At 39.1% G+C, this 18,535-nt stretch overlaps 2 protein-coding genes across 9 annotated transcripts in view; both read left to right on the forward strand.

Annotated features, from left to right (window-relative positions):
- The window catches only part of LOC148676840 (TRAF2 and NCK-interacting protein kinase-like), a 115,077-nt gene extending 113,302 nt beyond the window's left edge, over positions 1-1,775 (forward strand). For all 8 annotated transcript variants that reach the window (XM_088614130.1, XM_088614152.1, XM_088614138.1 and 5 more), the window contains one exon: positions 1,156-1,775. In XM_088614130.1, coding sequence (XP_088470256.1) covers positions 1,156-1,239 — 84 coding nt within the window. In that variant the 3' untranslated portion in view covers positions 1,240-1,775. The remainder of the gene's footprint in view (positions 1-1,155) is intronic.
- A 5,142-nt stretch (positions 1,776-6,917) lies between these two features.
- slc2a2 (solute carrier family 2 member 2) lies at positions 6,918-17,249 on the forward strand. Its single transcript, XM_088614191.1, has 11 exons — positions 6,918-7,156; positions 8,660-8,755; positions 9,270-9,457; positions 9,777-9,901; positions 10,394-10,509; positions 11,598-11,760; positions 12,594-12,781; positions 12,892-12,996; positions 14,005-14,106; positions 14,353-14,556; positions 15,755-17,249. The coding sequence occupies exons 1-11, from the start codon at positions 7,142-7,144 to the stop codon at positions 15,956-15,958; spliced, it is 1,506 nt and encodes a 501-aa protein (XP_088470317.1). The 5' UTR covers positions 6,918-7,141; the 3' UTR covers positions 15,959-17,249.
- Positions 17,250-18,535: the final 1,286 nt, after the last annotated feature.

Below are 18,535 nucleotides of genomic sequence, written 5' to 3' on the forward strand. Positions count from 1 at the left end.
ACTAATTATGAACTAGCAGCCTCAATACACAGCAGATCAGGTGGAAAATCGAGACATTCCTACACTAATTCAGCTTAGGCAGAACTTCCAAATGGCAGGGCATAGTACTAGGAAGCCAGGACACTTGGGTTAACGTTAACGTTAACATCACCTCATACAGTACAGTGCTACTAACAGGTCACCTACACTGCCTGCAGCAACATCCTGATTTTCCTTGGTCTCCTATCCCCTTGTTAGACCCAGTCATGCTTGGCATCTGAAATCGGATGAGATTAGGCAACAATGTGGTAACAATACAGCTGCATGAAACTGTTCAGTTTCCACTGTCATTGCCCATGAGCACATGTTCCCTGCAATTTTATTGCTCAGCAGTACACAATTTTCAGTGTTGTTGGAATAGACAAATTTTAAAAGTATTCCTTACTTTTGTGCACTCAGTTAACATTTTGGTACACCTCCGCACAGATAAGAAATGTATTTTTTTAGATGCTTGTGTCCTTGATGACAGTCTGCGCCATTTACCTTTTGGACCGCACTGCATTTTTCATCACAGTAACCATTTCCCTTTCTGCATAAGTATCATCTAAAGAAATAAACATTGTCCAGTACTGTGCAGACATTTTTGAGGCCAGTAAACGTTTTGTACAATTGGATAACCTATAGTGAAATGGGAATGTATTCTTCCCATTGTATTTTGTGACTGAACAGTTGCATCAGGGTTCGTAAATGTTTGCATTCAGCATATACTCCAGACATACCTTATATCCATTCTAAAAATAAATCTACAGCATTGCTGCCTAGTACTGATCTCATCCAGTCTCCACAGCTAAGCAAGGTTGAACGTAGGGTTTCCAAGGAAATGCCTAATGACTTAATTTCTCTCTTGTGTTCCACAATCTGGCTTCCCTAAAGTTGCCCCTTAGTTGACTTGCTGCAGTAATCTTTCACTGCCCTGCTGGAACTGCTGCAGAGGGGGGTGGTTAGTGCATAGTGGATACCAAGCACCACCCAGTAGTGGGCTGCACTTCTGTAGTGATCGAAGTGGGTTCCCTCCTGTATGTCAAGTGCTTTGGGGTCCTTGGGGATGAAAAGCAAGAAACGGATCCTTTGCGCACAATTCTAACTCCCTGCAACACTTCTTTTTTTTCTCGGCAGGTGTTCTTTGCCTCCGTTCGATCTGGAGGCAGCAGTCAAGTCTTCTTTATGACCCTCAATAGAAACTCTATGATGAACTGGTAACAGACGTTTTACTAGCATCCAAATGGTGAATTCTGATCGTCTCAGCATTACATTTGTAGACTTAAGGTAAATTTTAAATAATAAGTTAAAGGAGGAAAAGAAAAAGCAAGCGAACAAATGAACAACAAAAAGACTTTGGCCGCGAGTGTTGGATTCCTGCACCAGAAGGGAAGAAAGAAAACCCTTGTGTGGCGATTTCGTGTTGGTGTTGCACCATCTTGAAGACTCGTGAAAGTGGGAGATGGCGTATCGCACCATGAACAACGTCCAAAGGGGAAAAGAGAACAGTAGTGCCTCTGTGTTGTGGCTGAGGGCATTACGGAGGTCTCCTGAAAAGATCTTTGTCAGTCGCTTTGTACTTTATCATCCGTTTTTTTATCTTTCCCTTATTATATTTTTTTGGGTGATTGAATGGGAGTTTGTGAGGGGACAGGGTTTTATTCTTTGGACCAGGGAGATTGCAGAAACGTCTGCCTGCTGGAGTTTAGACATGTTTAACACTCTACCTTTGCAAATATAACAAGACAAATATCTTTTTTTAAAAAAAAAAAAAGCAAAGCAGTGAAAAGTGTAAATGAAATGCTTCTGTGTCAGGATAAACAGTAAAGCCAGGCAGTTATCTCTTCTCTTTTTCCTGGTGTTTAACAAAGTGTGCTCTCCATATCGCAGAGTTGGTTAGGACTGTCCTTGCCAAATGTAGCTACCTCACTAGCTACTGAGGAGAGATAAAGCTCGGTGCCATACCCACTGAACTGTTGAAATCAATAACTACCAGCTAGCAACCCTGTGCACTCAGCAGAGCAGAGCCCCTAAAACAGCGACAAAGGAGCTGAATACCCCATCAGAATAGACCTAACTAAGAATTGCTTAATAGACCTAACTAAGGATTGGTTAAACAGTGTGCTAAGGGTGTCAGTGGGCTAAACTTCACATTATCTAGTTTTACAAGCAATCCTTTTATCAGCAAGAGGTACTGAAGTCACCAATAACCTTTGGCCAAAGGTTGGCACACATCACTGGCAGTGCCACGCTCAGATGCTGAAAGCAAGCAGTCAAGCTGAGAAGAATGGCTGCCGTTCTGTGCAGGGTGCCTGTTCTTTGGTGCCAGCTGTGACCAAGTTTGCCACTTGGGAAGTTTTGGAACCCCCTAAGTGCACTCAGTGTACTGAGTGAAACTTGTATTTTTATGGATCTGTAAATGTACATTCTGTGTTCTGGAGGGTATATGTTGCAATACATATTCCTGTTTCCAAACCGTTGCACTGAAACGGTGTTGGGAGAAATGTTCACATTTTTAAGCGTTTCATTTGTTTTCTGGACAAGAAGCTATAAGCATGGCTGCCTGCAAATTAAGGGTGTTGTTGCAAAAAATAAAAATATATGTGTGTTGCGCTTCCTCTTATTAACCTACCTCGTTTTTTTGGGGGGAGGGGGGTGTGATTGTTTTTTATTTCTTCTCTGTTCTGTTTGACATTCTTAATTCACTGTGTTCACCACCTTGGAAATTAACGCCAAAATACTCAAAGATGTTACGTAAAAAAACAGTATTCAGAGAAATTTTATAAATCATAGGGAAATAACTGCCAAATTGCTGCCAAATTTAAAATGCAAGTCTGTGACAAGGAGTGATAGTGAACTGATGGAATGATCATTTTTTTATGTAAGAGCCAAATCGAGATGAAAAAGGCAGGGCGAATTTCCCTTGACTTGTAAATGTCCGTCTTTCAACATTTAGAAAGACTGGAAACTGCTGTATCGGAGAAAATAACATTCTCTGAATCTACCTTTGTCTCTGTAATAAGCTATTCTGGTCATGGTGTGCTTTTTTTCTTTTTTTTTCTAGCCTAGACTCAAGTTTGTTTTTTGTTACATGTCTGTGTAGGTTTTTGATCAAATGGGAATGTTCATTTTCTTGGATTGGAGTGACTGTATTATTTTACTGCCTACAATATTGGTGGAGGAAATCTCCAGGTCTTTATGCAAGGAGGTTTCTTCTGAAAGTGTGAGTGACTTCATACAGTACATTATCAGTCGGTGAAAACCGCAACAGAAAAAGCACTGAAATGCAGTCAATCCTGAACTCCCAAGCTCTATGTACATCTTTTGTATAGTTGAGTGTAAAAGTTCATTGTACAGTAGTTGTATGAATAACATTTATTTTTGTCTTCACAGAACTTTTTTGGCACTCCTGCTATTAAGACGTCTAATTGTACATTGCATTGCATGATATTAAATGAGGGGTGTAACAGGCCATTTTGATAGACACTTGATAACTTATTTTTTTGTTCTGCTTAATAGTTTTTTTAGTTACTTAGTCATGAACACTGAATTTGATTTTCTCCTCTCTGGGATACAAACTTTATGTAAAACTACTGCAGACACATTTTCCCCAAAACAACAAAGACATACGTATATTTCAAACTGGATTGATTTACTCAGTTGAAAAAGATTTTAACAGACGATGGACTGATTCCTCTTTTGTATGTTTTTCCAATTTTGACACACATTGTTGTTGTCACATCTAAAATATTTGCAGTCTATTTCATCAATCAGTCCCTGAAAAAAAACATGTTCTTTAACAGCAGGAATCGTTTTTAAAAGGGAACAGGATAATGCATTTGCCTTGTGCCTTGGAAACAAGCCAGAAAAGTAGCAACACACATGGCACTGGCACCCACTTTTCACAACTGAAATACCTGAATGTTCACAACCAGCCCTTTTCCACCTCAAGAGCTGTGCCATTGTCTTCGAAATAATTCTCCATTGTGCATTTACTGTATCAGTAGCCTAAGAATCTGGGAGAAGCTCTTTTCCCCTTGTGAATGGCCCTGTTAGAGCAGGTATGATTCAATGAGATAATCTCTTCTTATAAATTATGGGATACGTGATAATTTCCTTGCTAACCACTCTAGGTAAAAATAAGTGTGTGTGTATATATTGAAATATACACACATGTACAGGACATGCTTTTATTTTTTTGATCGGAAAATGTGTGCACTGTATTTTTTGAAACAAGAAATGTTTTCTTTTTTTCTGTGAATTGGTGGGTCTCCATTGATATGTGTAAGAACTTAACATAAAGAATGTTCAGATGGAGTAAAATGCTAGACTTTTTAAATATATTAGAACTGGTATTTTATTTTCATTTTATTTGGAAAAGGATGTTTTAGCATTATTTTCTTCATATCTGTATAATAGGAGGGGAAACTAGTTAGAAAGCTTTTTGATCTAGGGATTAATAGGTCACATGTAATGTTTGCACATCATAATGATTTATTTTTAAGAAGAGAATAAGTAATTTTAAAGGAAAATGACTCTTAGGGGTATTAGGTCTCGAACAGGGTTTTAGCAATAAGCTGTACTGCTGAATTGATTTTTTTTCTGGAAATATTTTAGCGTGTTTACTTGTTCAGATCGGAAAGCTGGTGTAGAGAGAAAAGGAATACTCACTTTCTTCTTTTTTCCTGATACTGATACCTAGACTGGGGTTTTATGGGCTTGGACTGGAACACATTAAAAGACTTCCTTATTTACAGTTTGACTCTTCATCTGTGACTTCCCGAGTACCGTCACGAGTTTGTTTTAAAATGAAAAGCATTAGTAATGTCCTGTTTTTAAAAAAAATAAATGAAATTAGCACCTGATTTTGGTTTGTCTTCATTCCTGAAAATGATTTTGCTTCGGGGTTGTGTCCTGTGCTGTTTTTGTCCACATACACAAAGTTATGTGCCATTGCAAGTTTTGAATACCTGTTTTTTGTAACATATTTAAAATTAGAGCACAAATGAGATCTGAGCAGGGCAGCACAGTAACACTGCTCTGCAGGGCTGTGGCCCTGGGCTCTATTCCTGGGGTGCTACTGTAGCTGGGTGCAGTTAATGTTTTCCCCGTGTTTGTGTGAGATTCCTCAAGGTGCTCTGGTTTCCCTCCCACAGTCCAAAGGTTAAGTGATTTGGGGGGAAAATTGGCCCTGGTGCAAGTGTGTGCCCTAAGATGGACTGGCTTCGTGTTCGGGGTGTCTTCTGCCTTGCGCCAATTGCTTGCCAATATGGGCTCCGGCTCCCCTAAGTACAGATAACATTTTACTGCACTTAATCCATCAGTGAAATCCACCGATCTTTATCTCATCACACTTTGATGTCGCACGGGTGCATTTGTCAGTCGTTTACAATACATGTATAGTATTTGGTGCGGAACAAGTAAAAGGTTTTATTCCACGCTGAAAAGAGAAGAAAGGAAACAACGTTTCGGCTGTGGAGCCTTCTTCGGGCGTGTATTTGGTATTCGTATAGTAATATGGGTATTAGTATTTCTAATTTCCTGTTTCTACTAATCATTTTTAAAATGGCTCCATTAAGCATTTTCAGAAACAATACCATTTGCAAGCTGCACTTTTCCATGAAGGCTGCACTGATAATGGTAGTGACTACATTCTGTCAATGATAAGTTATCACTTTCCAGAGTGTACGATATATGATAAAATCTGAGATTCTGTTAGCGATACATTAGGAATTTCAGAGTTCATAACCACTTAATGGAAGTAGAGGATGTGATTCCTTATTTGTAATTAATTGACTAATCACCACAGTTTGTTTATTTCCATACACGTACATACAAATTTACCTTAATAACATTAATTCCTAATAGGCACATGTCTAATCACAAAATGTGTGATTGCATGTTCTCTCGCTGGCCAAATCAAAAAGGTCATTTGGGATAATTACCAGGTTTTCTTAATCGTAGTACTGTGTACAATTGCCATATTTGCCTTACGGAAATCATATCACACTAGAGATGTTGAGTGTTCTCAATGAAGCCAAGAGCTTTGAATCACATAATCCATTTCTGAAGCCACACAGTCGCACAAAGAGATTTAATTAACTGGTAATGTCTCTTTTCGTTAAGTTTCATTCTGAAACTAATGGTAAAGCACAAGCTCAAATGGAACTAAGCATTTTCTTCCTTCAGCTTCAGTCAAGCAATAATACTGCACAAATTTGCATGTCCTTCAGATTTTCGTACGTAAGAAAGCCTGCCTCAGCACTTGAGCAATCTTTTCTTATTTGATAGAACATCGTGCTCAGTATAACTTTCAGACTTTGATCTCTGCTTAATGATCATTTGTATTACAACGTGTGGACTGTAATATCTTCTTTTTCCTCTGTATTAGTCAACGACTTGCTATTCCAATACATGTACTTTATACTGTAACTCAGAAGAACCTATTTGCTGCATAGGGACTGTATACAGTATGTAACATCAGACAGGCCATTTAGTTCGTTGTGGTGTGTTATATTCAATGCCCATGATGAGCCTCTGTTGTTAGAATGAGCATGCTAACATGCACTTACAGTACATGGGAAAAATGACATTTACACTATAGGTAGAAACTATTTTACCCAGTAAATTAAAAAATGTTAACAACGTAGACAGGTTTAGAGGAGGAAACTGAAGCGTCGGTAGCAAGCACCCTTCTTCCTCTGAAACAAGACACAACAGGTTAAAGGGACAATGAAAAAATACAAATGCCTTGAAAATGGGAAAATATTTTATCAAATGAAGTGAAAACGTCACTGAAATCATTTCTGGGTTAGAAAAAAAGGCACAGTTCAACCGTTGAAGTACTTGATAAGAACTAGAGGCGTTGAGACCTATTTTAGTGGGTTTAAGCACATTCAGAAGAGCTTTCTGGACGGGCCATGGAAAATGGATTCCCAGATTGATTGTGCTCTCCCGAGAAGGTGAAGGCGGCAGCATGCTGTTGGAGCATGATCACCTGGATTGATTATTATCCAGAGGTGCTTGGGGAATCAGTGACTAACTCACTTGTGTGTATGAACCTTGGAACTGCTGTTGGAGTATTCCTACACTGGGAAGGGGCTAAGACAGTACAAGAGAAGAGATGGAATGTGTAAAGGTAATAGAGATTTATTTCAAATGACCAAGATGTATTTTTCTTATTATTAATTTTAATGTATTTAATATATATATACTGTATATATGTGTGTCAGCTTGGCTTGATATTGGAGACATTGATTTACAGGTGTACATTAGGAGAAATCCATTATTATTTTGTGCACTGAGATCTTTAAACTTGTTTTAAATAATGTGGATTTAAGACTAATTGTATTTTTATTATCAGTAGCATTGAATGAAAACGTTACCAAGGTTCTTACTCATTCATTTGTTACATTTTCAATTATTTTACTTCGAGGTGTTTTCTTTGACGACCTGTGTGCGGCTTGATATTCCATCATTCAGTAATGAATAACTACTTTTTTAAAAATATTTCTTAATTATAACTCGGAGTTTATTTTAAAATGTCCACGAAAAGGACTTGGTTCGTATAATTGTGTATAACTTGAATAATTAGTTATATAAAATATAAGAAAATACTTTTCTCTACGAACCAAAAAAAATGGTTAGCACTTTATTAGTAATATAAACAAATGCATTTAATGGGAAAATGAATACAAATTAGACTAATACAGTCTATAGGCACCATCGAGTTCTACAGACTTGAATGTAAATCTTTTCATGATGGGTATGACATTGTACAAACATGGAAAACAATAAGAAATGACATTTAAATAATGCACTCGTTAAGGGCCGTTTATAATAATAATTGTATTGCTTACACTTACATAGCGCTTTACAGGTAATGGAGATCCCCTCCACCACCACCAATGTGCAGCATCCGATGCTAGTTTAAAACTAACTATAAACCATATGGTGCGGTATGTGAAGAAGTCGTAGTCACCCTTGAGTCGAATGTAAAAGATATTAGCTGCACTTACCGCCTGCTGTAGCCTCCTTGGGTTTAAATTATCCCCGCACTTGTTGACTTCAACCTGACCTGAATCAGGCTTAACGTTTGGCACCTTCGTGTTTCTGCTCGTAAATGCAGCAGACCTATCGACTCCTTACATAAATAGCAAACATGCATTTTGATAGAATTCGGACTGCATGCGGGTCTTTCTCTGCACGGGTCGGGGCTCGTATTATCTGTTGGACTGCTTCATTAAACGTATCAGACCATGTGTCTGTGTATGAATATTAAAGGGAGACATCCTGAAATGTACCAATGACTAAGGAAATGAGACTCAGGCCATATGGAGTAGAACAACACTTTTTTTCTTAGACTGAAGTGGATTCAGTATAGTGTACTTCGCAGATGCCCAGGTTTATTTCCATGGCACTTTGCAGTGCATCTCGTTACGAACACTCACGTTAGAAAAATAAAAATGAAAGATATTCGTGGGGGAAAAAAACTAAACCTATCGTACGTTTTAAATATTTTCGGACGCTATTTTAAGTTGACTTTTATTTTCTCCAAAAAAACAAAACAAAACAAAACGCTGTTACTTTTAACATGTGCTGCGGTATATTCCTTAAATTGTGTAACCCTTCTCTCTTGTAGCAAATATCTGGCACTTTGATTTTGGCGGTCTTCACAGCAGCATTGGGGTCTCTACAGTACGGATACAGCCTGGGGGTCATTAACGCTCCGCAGAAGGTATACAGGTTATTAAAACAAGGCTAAAAACATTGCAGTCGTCCTCGGTTTCTGACAATAAAATATGTCGATTTAGTAATGAAGTCTAAAATACCCTTTAATGCAAAAAAATAGTGTAATCCACTAAAATTAATTTCCCTTAAAACGTATTTTAAGTATGGCAGTTTCTAAATGAAATTCTATGAAGCAGTGCCTTGGATATTTTAAGGAAAGGGATAACAACTGGAAATCTTTATTTGAGAAGGTTTTGATTATTCGTGGTTGCTGTGATTACAGCTAATATTTTGCTCAGAAGCAGTGGAGTTTTTTATGACACACAAAAATAGCCCTTATCAGTTGAAAGAGCTGCCTACAAGTTGATTGTTCATTTTTATTATTGTTTAAATCGTGTGCTACCAGGAGTTAGCCGATAGACACCTTCACAAAGCTTTTCCAGAAGCCTTTACAGATCACTTTTGGCTGAGGAAAGATGAAAAGATGAAAAAAAGCACCTCTTACTGTTTGTCCTTTGCAGATCATTGAAAGGCATTATGGACGTACTCTGGGTGTGCTACTGAATGAATCTTTCTTTTCCAATGGGAGTGGAATTGAAGATCCGCATCCTTCCGTAAGGATGTACTGGTCCCTTTCTGTGTCTATATTTTCCATCGGAGGTGTGTTCTCCTCCTTCCTGGTCGGATGGGCTGGAGATGTACGAGGGAGGTGAGAAGACTGAGCCTCGCAGATTCCCTGTCAGTTTGTTCTTATTGGCCATCGATAACCCACCAACACCAAGCTCACTGGAGACTTTTTATTGTCAGAACTAGGGGAACATGGACAATCCCCTAATGCACATTCCTTCAGTCCCGTTCTAAGCTCAGTGTGTCCCCTACAAGTTCAATTTGAACTTTGATGTTTGCTATTCGCATCACAATGACTTTACAATAGCATTTTATTCGTAGGAAGCTCTGCTGTAATGAAAATGTGAGGTTTGAGTGCAAGAATGTATCAGTGATGTTCCTGGTGCTTGTTCGTCCCCCAGAATAACAGGGATGCTAGCTGTGAACATCCTTGCTGTGGTTGGAGGTCTGCTGATGGGCCTAGCTAAAATGGGGCCAGGACATATCATGGTCATTGCTGGGAGAGCAGTCATGGGCTTTTACTGTGGTAATTTGTGTTTATCACTTATGTACAATACTGCGCACAAGCTTCAGAGCTGGTCCTCTACTTGTTAGCTTTTTCCCCCGAATAAGAACTGTAAGACCTATTCACACATAGCCATCACCTCGCATTGAATCCAGAATGATTTTGAGCTACCGTAGGATGTTAACGTTTGATTAGCAATTCACCTTTGCATGGTAACTGTTGGCTACCCTGAAGAGAAATAATAACAATGAATAATGTATTGTAAAAGTGTATTTGTGTTGTAATATTCAGATTATTGGGAACAACTATGATAAATAATTATGAATGTTATTATAGCTGTATATGTAAACTCTATGATATAAGTATAAGGAATTAGGATGTTACACTGGCTATATAAGACCACATTCAAATAGCACATTACCTACATTTTCAATCACCGGTAATTTGCCAGAGCTTCTAAAAGTGGGGAAATGCGTTAATATTGTACCATAACATTGCACTGGTGCATTTTAGGATTGTCATCTGGGCTTGTTCCGATGTATATTGGAGAGATTGCTCCAACAGCATATCGAGGCGCACTGGGGACGTTACACCAGCTGGCTATTGTGAGTGGAATTTTGATAAGCCAGGTATGTGTTTAAATGCTTGGTATTGATCTTTTTTTGTGTAAAAAAATGCAGGTGTAAAAATGTAGTTAAAGATTTCATAATTTGTCATTTTAGTATTGGCTTTTCTGGACATGGTTTTAGATGCTTGCTGGTTTGTTCTTTTTGTGTGTTTTTTTTAACTTAGAATAAAACAAATGCATTCTTTTTCTCCAACGAATTAGTCCAAAATAACCTGAATGTATGAACACAAGAACATAGGCTACATATAAGAACATAGTAGCCAGTAGAAGTTGATTAATTGATCTGAGGAGCTCATCCAGCAATTTATTTTAAAACGTCAGCCTCATGATAATATGGAATACACTTAGATAATTAAAATACCTTGTCATAAAGGTAGCATGGTAAATACAGGTCAAGTCCATACCAGAGCTCATTATGTTATGTTGTAACATTAAGTAAACTAGAGACCACATAACCCCCATCCACTGATGGGACACCAGTCTGTTGCTGGAATTACCTTCAGTTATATAATTGGGTGGACTTTGCAAGTGGGGTAAAGTACCTCACTCAGGGGTATAACAACAGCAATTACAACAGGGGCTTGAACCCATGAAGCACCACTTATGGGTCCAAAGGCAAACCCACTACACAACCCCTACAGGAAGCAAGGTACTTGCAGATAAAGGTTGATTTCAAATTCCTATGTACCTGCATGCAAAAGGGACTGTGTCCTAAAAGCGAATTTCACATTAGCAAACTTCACTTTATCTCCCAGCTTACTTTTAATATTTCAGATTCTCCTGCCTTTTCAAAATGTGTTCGTGTGATGTCTCTAGGAATGCACTTAAAAAAACAACCCCTACCGAGAACTCGTACCTGTAATAAACTGATCTCTTTTTTACCTTATTGAAAAACAGTGAATAGAAAAGCTGAGCTAAAAAGTAGTCTACATGCTAGTAATAATTAATAATGTTAATATGCGGAGATTGATGTTCCCTTCATTGTGTGTATGAACAGTGGCTTTCGTTTGTTGCTGGCTACTGAAAACTGCATGACGTTGCCCTTAGTTATCCGGCTGCCAGTGACTTGCTCTTGTTGCGTGTACGTAGGTCATTGGTCTGGATTTCCTGCTGGGCAACACCACAATGTGGCCACTTCTCCTGGGCTTGTCCGGAGCACCAGCCATCCTCCAGAGCTTTCTGCTGCCCTTCTGTCCGGAGAGCCCCCGTTATCTCTACATCAAAGCGGGCAAAGAAGAGGAGGCTCAGAAATGTATGCTATCGTTTGAGGGCCCATGTGATGAGCTTGTCTTTAAGATAAGATAAGATCACTTTATGGGCCATATCCAATTTCTTGCATTAGAAATTTGTCTTTTCGCATACCCCAACTTGCTCTCCATGGGACACACAGACAGGGAGAGAAGCTTGGGGTCAGAGCGCAGGGTCAGCCATTCATACAGCACCCCTGGAGCAGTTGGGGTTAAGGGCCTTGCTCAGGGGCCCAACAGAGTAGGATTCCTCTGCCGGCCACGGGATACGAACCGTCAACCTTCCGGCCACAGGCGCAGATCCTCAGCCACAGAGCCGCCCCCACATTAACGTTTATGTTAAGAACCGTAGCACATGGTTATTACACATGCAAACCCCTCAAAGAAAACTGCTTGGAAATGTTTTGGCATCTGCCCTCTTTTGGCTTAGCTTCACAGTAAAAAAAAGTCTTTCCACGTTAGGTGACAATGGAGGATTCGTTCGTGAGCGAAATGAAAACAGTGTTAAGCATAAGCAGCCTGATTATTAGTGCAGGCAATCCATGCTTGATTTCCACTGATCCATTTGCCGTGTTGGGTGTCCCTGCCTTGTCATTTATTCTGAAATCAGTGTTCCCATTTGACCCCTGCCTTTGTAGCCTTCTTGTTATAATCGTTTGAATTATTAAGGCGTTTTGTGTAAGTGTGTTACTCCCATCTGACTGGAGGTCACAGACCTATTTCACCATGGGAATGTACTGCTGCATGAAAGAGTGACACTTTGACCTGTCCCATCAACACAGCGTCCTGTCATTAATGTTCAGCAGTCTTCTGTCGTCCTGTTTTAAAACTCATGTAGGTCTGAAAAGGCTCAGAGGAGAATATGACACCACCAAAGACATGGCGGAGATGAAGAAGGAAAAGGAAGAAGCCAAGAAGGAGAAGAAGGTCTCCATCCTACAGCTCCTTCGCTCCAGCAGGTATCGGCAGCCCCTGTTTGTGGCCTTCATGATGCACATTTCCCAGCAGTTCTCCGGAGTCAACGCGGTGAGTTAACAGCATGATCTTGCAAAACCAAGAGCCTTCTGATCTTACGGATCGTTTTCTGTGTCTTCGGGTTCATGTGGAATAACAAGATTTCTTACTTCTCCTCTCAGATTTTTTACTATTCAACCAGTATTTTCGAAAAAGCCGGTGTCACCCAGCCCGTTTACGCTACAATCGGAGTTGGCATTATAAACACCATTTTCACCTTGGTGTCGGTAAGTCGCCATCGCATATAAATCAATAGGAAAAAGTTTTATATCTCCTCCATTTGATGTAATCTTTAGTGTAAAAAGCTTAGGCCATTAATCTATTTATTAGCTCTGGGGCTCCTAATATTTTTGTCAGCCTTCCACCATATTCGTGAGAGATGTACAGTAGCACATTTAAATCCCATGTCTGGCCAAAACAAACTGTTTCCCCAGCGGAATGGTTCTGTATCTTATCATGAAAGTAAGGCAAAATGAATCTGCAAAATCAAGGACAGGCAGCACAAAGAGCAAAGGCTAATCAGTCACCTGCTCTGCGTGCAACATGAATCCAGAGTATTTGTCCAGTTCACTAATAACTGTAACTGTAACTGCGAATTGAAAATTGGATTCTTTAATAAAAAGTTAAAAGGTAAACAGGAAATCCCACAAAGTACATGTCAGATCTAACGTATCATTAATCATCTAGCCATTGAATTTTATTTGTAACTTGATCTTTTCAGGACCATGTCTAGCTTGCCACTCAGAACTGTTGCTGTGGGCGTTCACCTCAGTTACAGGGTTCATTTCAAAAGTAGCGAGTCACCAAAAATTATGACTAAGGGCGGCTTCTTTTAACAAATAATTGTGAGATCATTTGCCCAAAACACTGCACCCAGTGTGTTTTTCGAAGATTAAGGAACTGGCTAATTTTTAACACCTTTATGTGCTGGTTGCTAAAATGGAAAATTGAGGGGTTTGCCAAGCTCCCACTTACCTGCTGAGACTAATGCTGACATGCCATATTCAAAACAAAGGAAATAGTTGCGAGTGAATTAGAATTAAAGTATTGAGTGTATGATCAATTGGGTGCTTACAATCCACCTAAACTAAATTAATTCTGCTGACACTTAGTATTTAGTTAAAAGCAAAAAAATAGAAAAATAAGATCTACATTGAACAAGTTTGGTCTTAAAAGGACAATGGCTTCCTCATGCCACTTGTGCAACAACACTCGTGCTCTGATTTTTATTTCAGGTGATGCTGGTGGACAGAGCAGGTAGACGCACACTGTGTCTAATTGGATTGGCAGGAATGTGTATTTGCACTGTGATTATGACAGTTGGACTGGTTTACCTGGTGAGTTGTATTTCTTGGTTTTTGCTTCTTCCTGGTAAGATCTCACATGTTGCAAGGAAAGGTTTCTGCAAAACAAGACAACATTCTTTCAAAAAAAGACCCACAAAGATTCCTCTCACATAGTGCATTACAGTTCACACCATCGAATGGTATTGCTGTTTAGGGTACAAGCTGTGCACTTACTTTTCTTCTTAATGGAAGTGTGTGTGTTGTTATTCTAACAGATTCAGTCTTGTTTGTTCTCAGGACACATATGCCTGGATGAGCTATGTAAGCATGACGGGCATCTTCCTGTTTGTGTGCTTCTTTGAAATTGGGCCGGGCCCTATCCCCTGGTTCATCGTAGCGGAGCTCTTCAGTCAGGGCCCTCGTCCTGCTGCCATTGCCTTAGCTTGCTGCTGCAACTGGACCAGCAATTTCATCATTGGGATGAGCTTTCCATACATAGAGGTGAGCTGGGATGAGCTTCCCATACAGTGCATATACTGGAGGTGAGCTGGGATGAGCTCAGCATGGGATGAGGAAGCAGAAAATCTGTGGAAAATAGAGGGTGTAGGATTGTGTCTCAGAACCCTGTGATGTTAATTAACATGAATAGCATTTTTCATGTGTGGAAGTGATTTGAAATGACGTACAGGGTTGGATGAGCTCATGCACCTCAGCAAATGTAATACTGTGTAATATAGAGATTTTCTGTATTTATTTGTAAAGAAAGTTCTTAAAAATACAAAATGGGGTGAGCTTCCCAAACAGTAGATAGAGATGAGCTGGGATGAGCTTCCTGTATATACAGTACAGGCAGAGAGGTCTTTTTTAGCACTGCCATACTTTTCTTTATGAAAATAAAGATGTTTCTTTATACTGAAAGTTCCACATTTATAAACAGAGAAGTAACCATGTGAAGAAATGAAAAAAGAAAATCAACTTTAAGATGTTATCTAGTCCTCTTGCTGTTTACCGAGTAGATTCTGTGTCAGAAGGTCTCTGGGGCTGATCTCCCAGCCCTCTCCTCTATCTGTCATTCACGTGCTTTGCCTAAAGCAAAATCCATCAGTGAAGATCCTTCACATCCCTTGTTTAATAATTTCCAGTTACTCGCATCAGAACGCAGATACCGACTCCCCTACACCAAAACCAAAAAGAATTAAGTTCTCATTCATACCTGTAGCCATATCCTCACTTAACTCTTGACCTTCGATGTAAATATGTATGTATATTGTTGTTCCTGTCTTTTTTGTTCTGTTTGTCTGTACACCAACACTGCTGCTGTAAAACAACTTGGTGATAATAAAGACTCTCTCTCTCTCTCCCTCTCTCTCTCTCCCTCTCCCTCTCTCCCTCTCCCTCTCCCTCTCCAAGAGGGTGTCTTACATTACGCTGCGCCCGTTTCCCTTCTGAACCGTCAGTAGCTGCTTAGTTTGATTTACCAACAGGCTTTTTTGATATAGACATAGAAACCTCTAGTGGCAGTGAATAGAAATTCACGTCAATGTACAGAATGTTCACAGCCCTGGGTTTCCACTGGCTAATTATTGGTGAAGATCCAGCTTCACTGGCTTAAATGTTGAGTTGAATTGTGTGATCAAGACAACTGTGTGATGTGTGATCACTGTGTGATAACTTACCATCTCTTCTCTGTACATCCCAGGCTCTGTGTGGGAACTACGTCTTCATTATCTTCACTGTGCTGCTGTTTTGCTTTACCGTGTTCACGTACTGTCGAGTCCCAGAAACAAAAGGAAAGACTTTTGAGGAAATCTCAGCTGAATTCCGACGAAGGCGACACACAGCACCGGCTGGCCTTAAAACCGCAACGGAAATGGAGTATCTGGCAGGATCGACAGATGCATAACATTCTCCAACAAAAAAAGAAGGCATCAGAGAGCTGTGCTGCAAGATGACTGTTACACAGAGCTGTGCTGGACACAATGGGACAGACAAACTGAGAGGACATCACCTTATAAATGTTTACAGTGGATAAAAATAGAGTAAAAAGTAAAAGTGAAGTCACTGTACGTAACTGTCAGTTACGATATAGACCATGGGAATCCAAAGTAAAGCAAATAACTGCACAATATAAACATGGTCAAGCAATAGGAGAACTAGAAGATATACAGTACTTTGCCGTTTGCTGTAATTGAGTAGCAGGTCACTGAAGTAGTGCTTATGTAGTACAGCACAGTGCTTCCTTGTGCTGTTCCACATAGATTACACTTGGCAGTGGTGCATGCATTACTGGTTGCAGCTATAGTGGGCATACAGGGAAATATTTGCGTTTTCGCAGCCTGTGTTACATTGTGTCCAAGACATCACCTTGTCATTTGTTGTGCCTACGATAAGACATGTCCTCCCTCGGCAGTCAGTAACATGCATGGCCACAGACTGCTGTTGAATGGACAAAAGATTCAGATATAAACCGTGATAGAAAATAGAACAGCCAGTGCTTAGAGCCTTTGTACTTTAGATCAGTCAATTTTCAGATGCATTGTTTACAAACGGGATCACAACCCCACCAGATCTCCACGACGGACACTTCAGGAAGCGGTGGTCTAGCATACAAGCAGATATCACTACTGTAAATCACCCAGGCAGCAGTGTTGTGACAACACTGTATTAATGTTACACTTTGTTTGAGACAACATTGTGGTATTATGCTGTGTAAACACAAGCCTGTAGATGTTACATACTTTGGAGATAAAATGGATGACTTCCTGATAAAATTATTACTACCATAACATATAGAAATATCACTATATTTACACTGAATTTGATCGGGATCAGGCTGGGGATATAAAAGTTCTGTACCTTAACTATTATAGCTACCAAAGAGGTATAATAGTGCAACAAAACCTGGTCACAGAAGACAAGATGTTATAATATTTTTATCTATATTCATTTATACTCATGTAGACATGAAAAGGTGAATGGAACTGCTCGATTTCCCAGTCTGTTTCCTTTCCTGCTTTTCAGAACACTGGAGATTTGTTTAATGTGCAGGTAGTGTACATGGTCCACAAGAATGTAACAGTATTAAGTAGTTTTTTATTAAATGTTTTATGTGCAGTATTAGAAACATGTCCACACTGAAAACTATATGTAATTATGTGATACTACAATTATAAATACATAAGGTATATGACTAACATAGTCATGTCTCTTTTTGAGCTACTTGTGTATACACAACTACGAAGATTGTGTTCAAGTATTGAGTCACCCTCAAGCAAAAAGTGTCATTCAGCCCAGTGCACAGGTCAAAACAATCCCCCAAACTGGACCACTCTCAAGATTCCAAATGCTTTATTAATCTTTAATTTTTAATTTTTCTTACTTTACTTATGAGGCAAACTATCCCGATATTTCAGTTCAAAGCCTTCTTCAAAGACTAAGGCGAAAGGGTATTGTTTCATGTTTAAGTCATGTCATTTACAGGTATAACTTATATACTGTAGATATAGCCACAACTAAATTTAATAATGGATTTAAAAAACACTTTTATAGTTAATACAGTTTAATTTTCTTATTAATGAGCTTTGAATTGAAACTGTGTGTTAACTTTTGTTTTTTTTTACAACACACTTAGAATTTTTAACACTGAGATTTATATGAAAGCATGGTGGTCCAAAATAATTTACCAACATTGACTGGCACATGAGATAGACATGAAACCACATCAAGACTACTAACTGTTACAGTAGGTCTGTCTGTAGTTGTGTCTACATATGCTGTAAATGCTGGGCTAGTGTGCAATGACGCGAGGAGAACTGTGTGAACAGAATTACACCTAGATCCTCAGATCTGATACAATAGAACACATGCTGACGTTGTACAGCAGTGTTCAATGTGGCCAGCAGCAACAACAGTAACACTTTTAGGCAGCTGAATGGTTTTTCGTCTCAATGTGTGTTTTTGCATTACTCAGCCTGGCTTTGCATAATCATTATCTTCACTTTAGTGACAAAGAAGCACATTTTGTTCACTGATTACATGTATAATGAAGAAGTATTTAATGAAATTCACATAAACTATCATGTCTATTATACCAAAATAAAAGTATTTCCAGTGCCTTCAAAATACCTACATTTTTCCTAACTTTAAGCAAATGCTTTTTGTGTAAACAAATCAAACGGTGTAGGTTAGTGGAATTCAATTTGTACTGTAAAACGATTTAAACACCACGCATTACACTATTCTAACTAAAAGCACACTGTGACACATTCGGTTGTTCAGCTTTAATGATATATACCCATATCTTGCAAGGACTAAGTGCCTTTCCAGGAATTCCTTTCTTTGCATTAATGTTTCATGTTCAGTCAGCAGCAGCCAGTGACAAGCAAATACAAGCACAGCTGTCACAAGCCCTAATGTTCGTTAATTGCATGTTTTTATAACTTATGTATCCTGAAAATACAGCATAACAAAGACATATAGA

Source organism: Lepisosteus platostomus, chromosome 2 (genome assembly GCF_059453375.1).
Source record: "Lepisosteus platostomus isolate fLepPlt1 chromosome 2, fLepPlt1.hap1, whole genome shotgun sequence".
NCBI lineage: Eukaryota > Metazoa > Chordata > Actinopteri > Semionotiformes > Lepisosteidae > Lepisosteus > Lepisosteus platostomus.

Coding starts and splice junctions, on each gene's coding strand:
- slc2a2 (XM_088614191.1), top strand. Junction 9,458..9,776: donor GCTGGAGATGTACGAGGGAG/GTGAGAAGACTG, acceptor TTCGTCCCCCAG/AATAACAGGGATGCTAGCTG. Junction 9,902..10,393: donor AGTCATGGGCTTTTACTGTG/GTAATTTGTGTT, acceptor GGTGCATTTTAG/GATTGTCATCTGGGCTTGTT.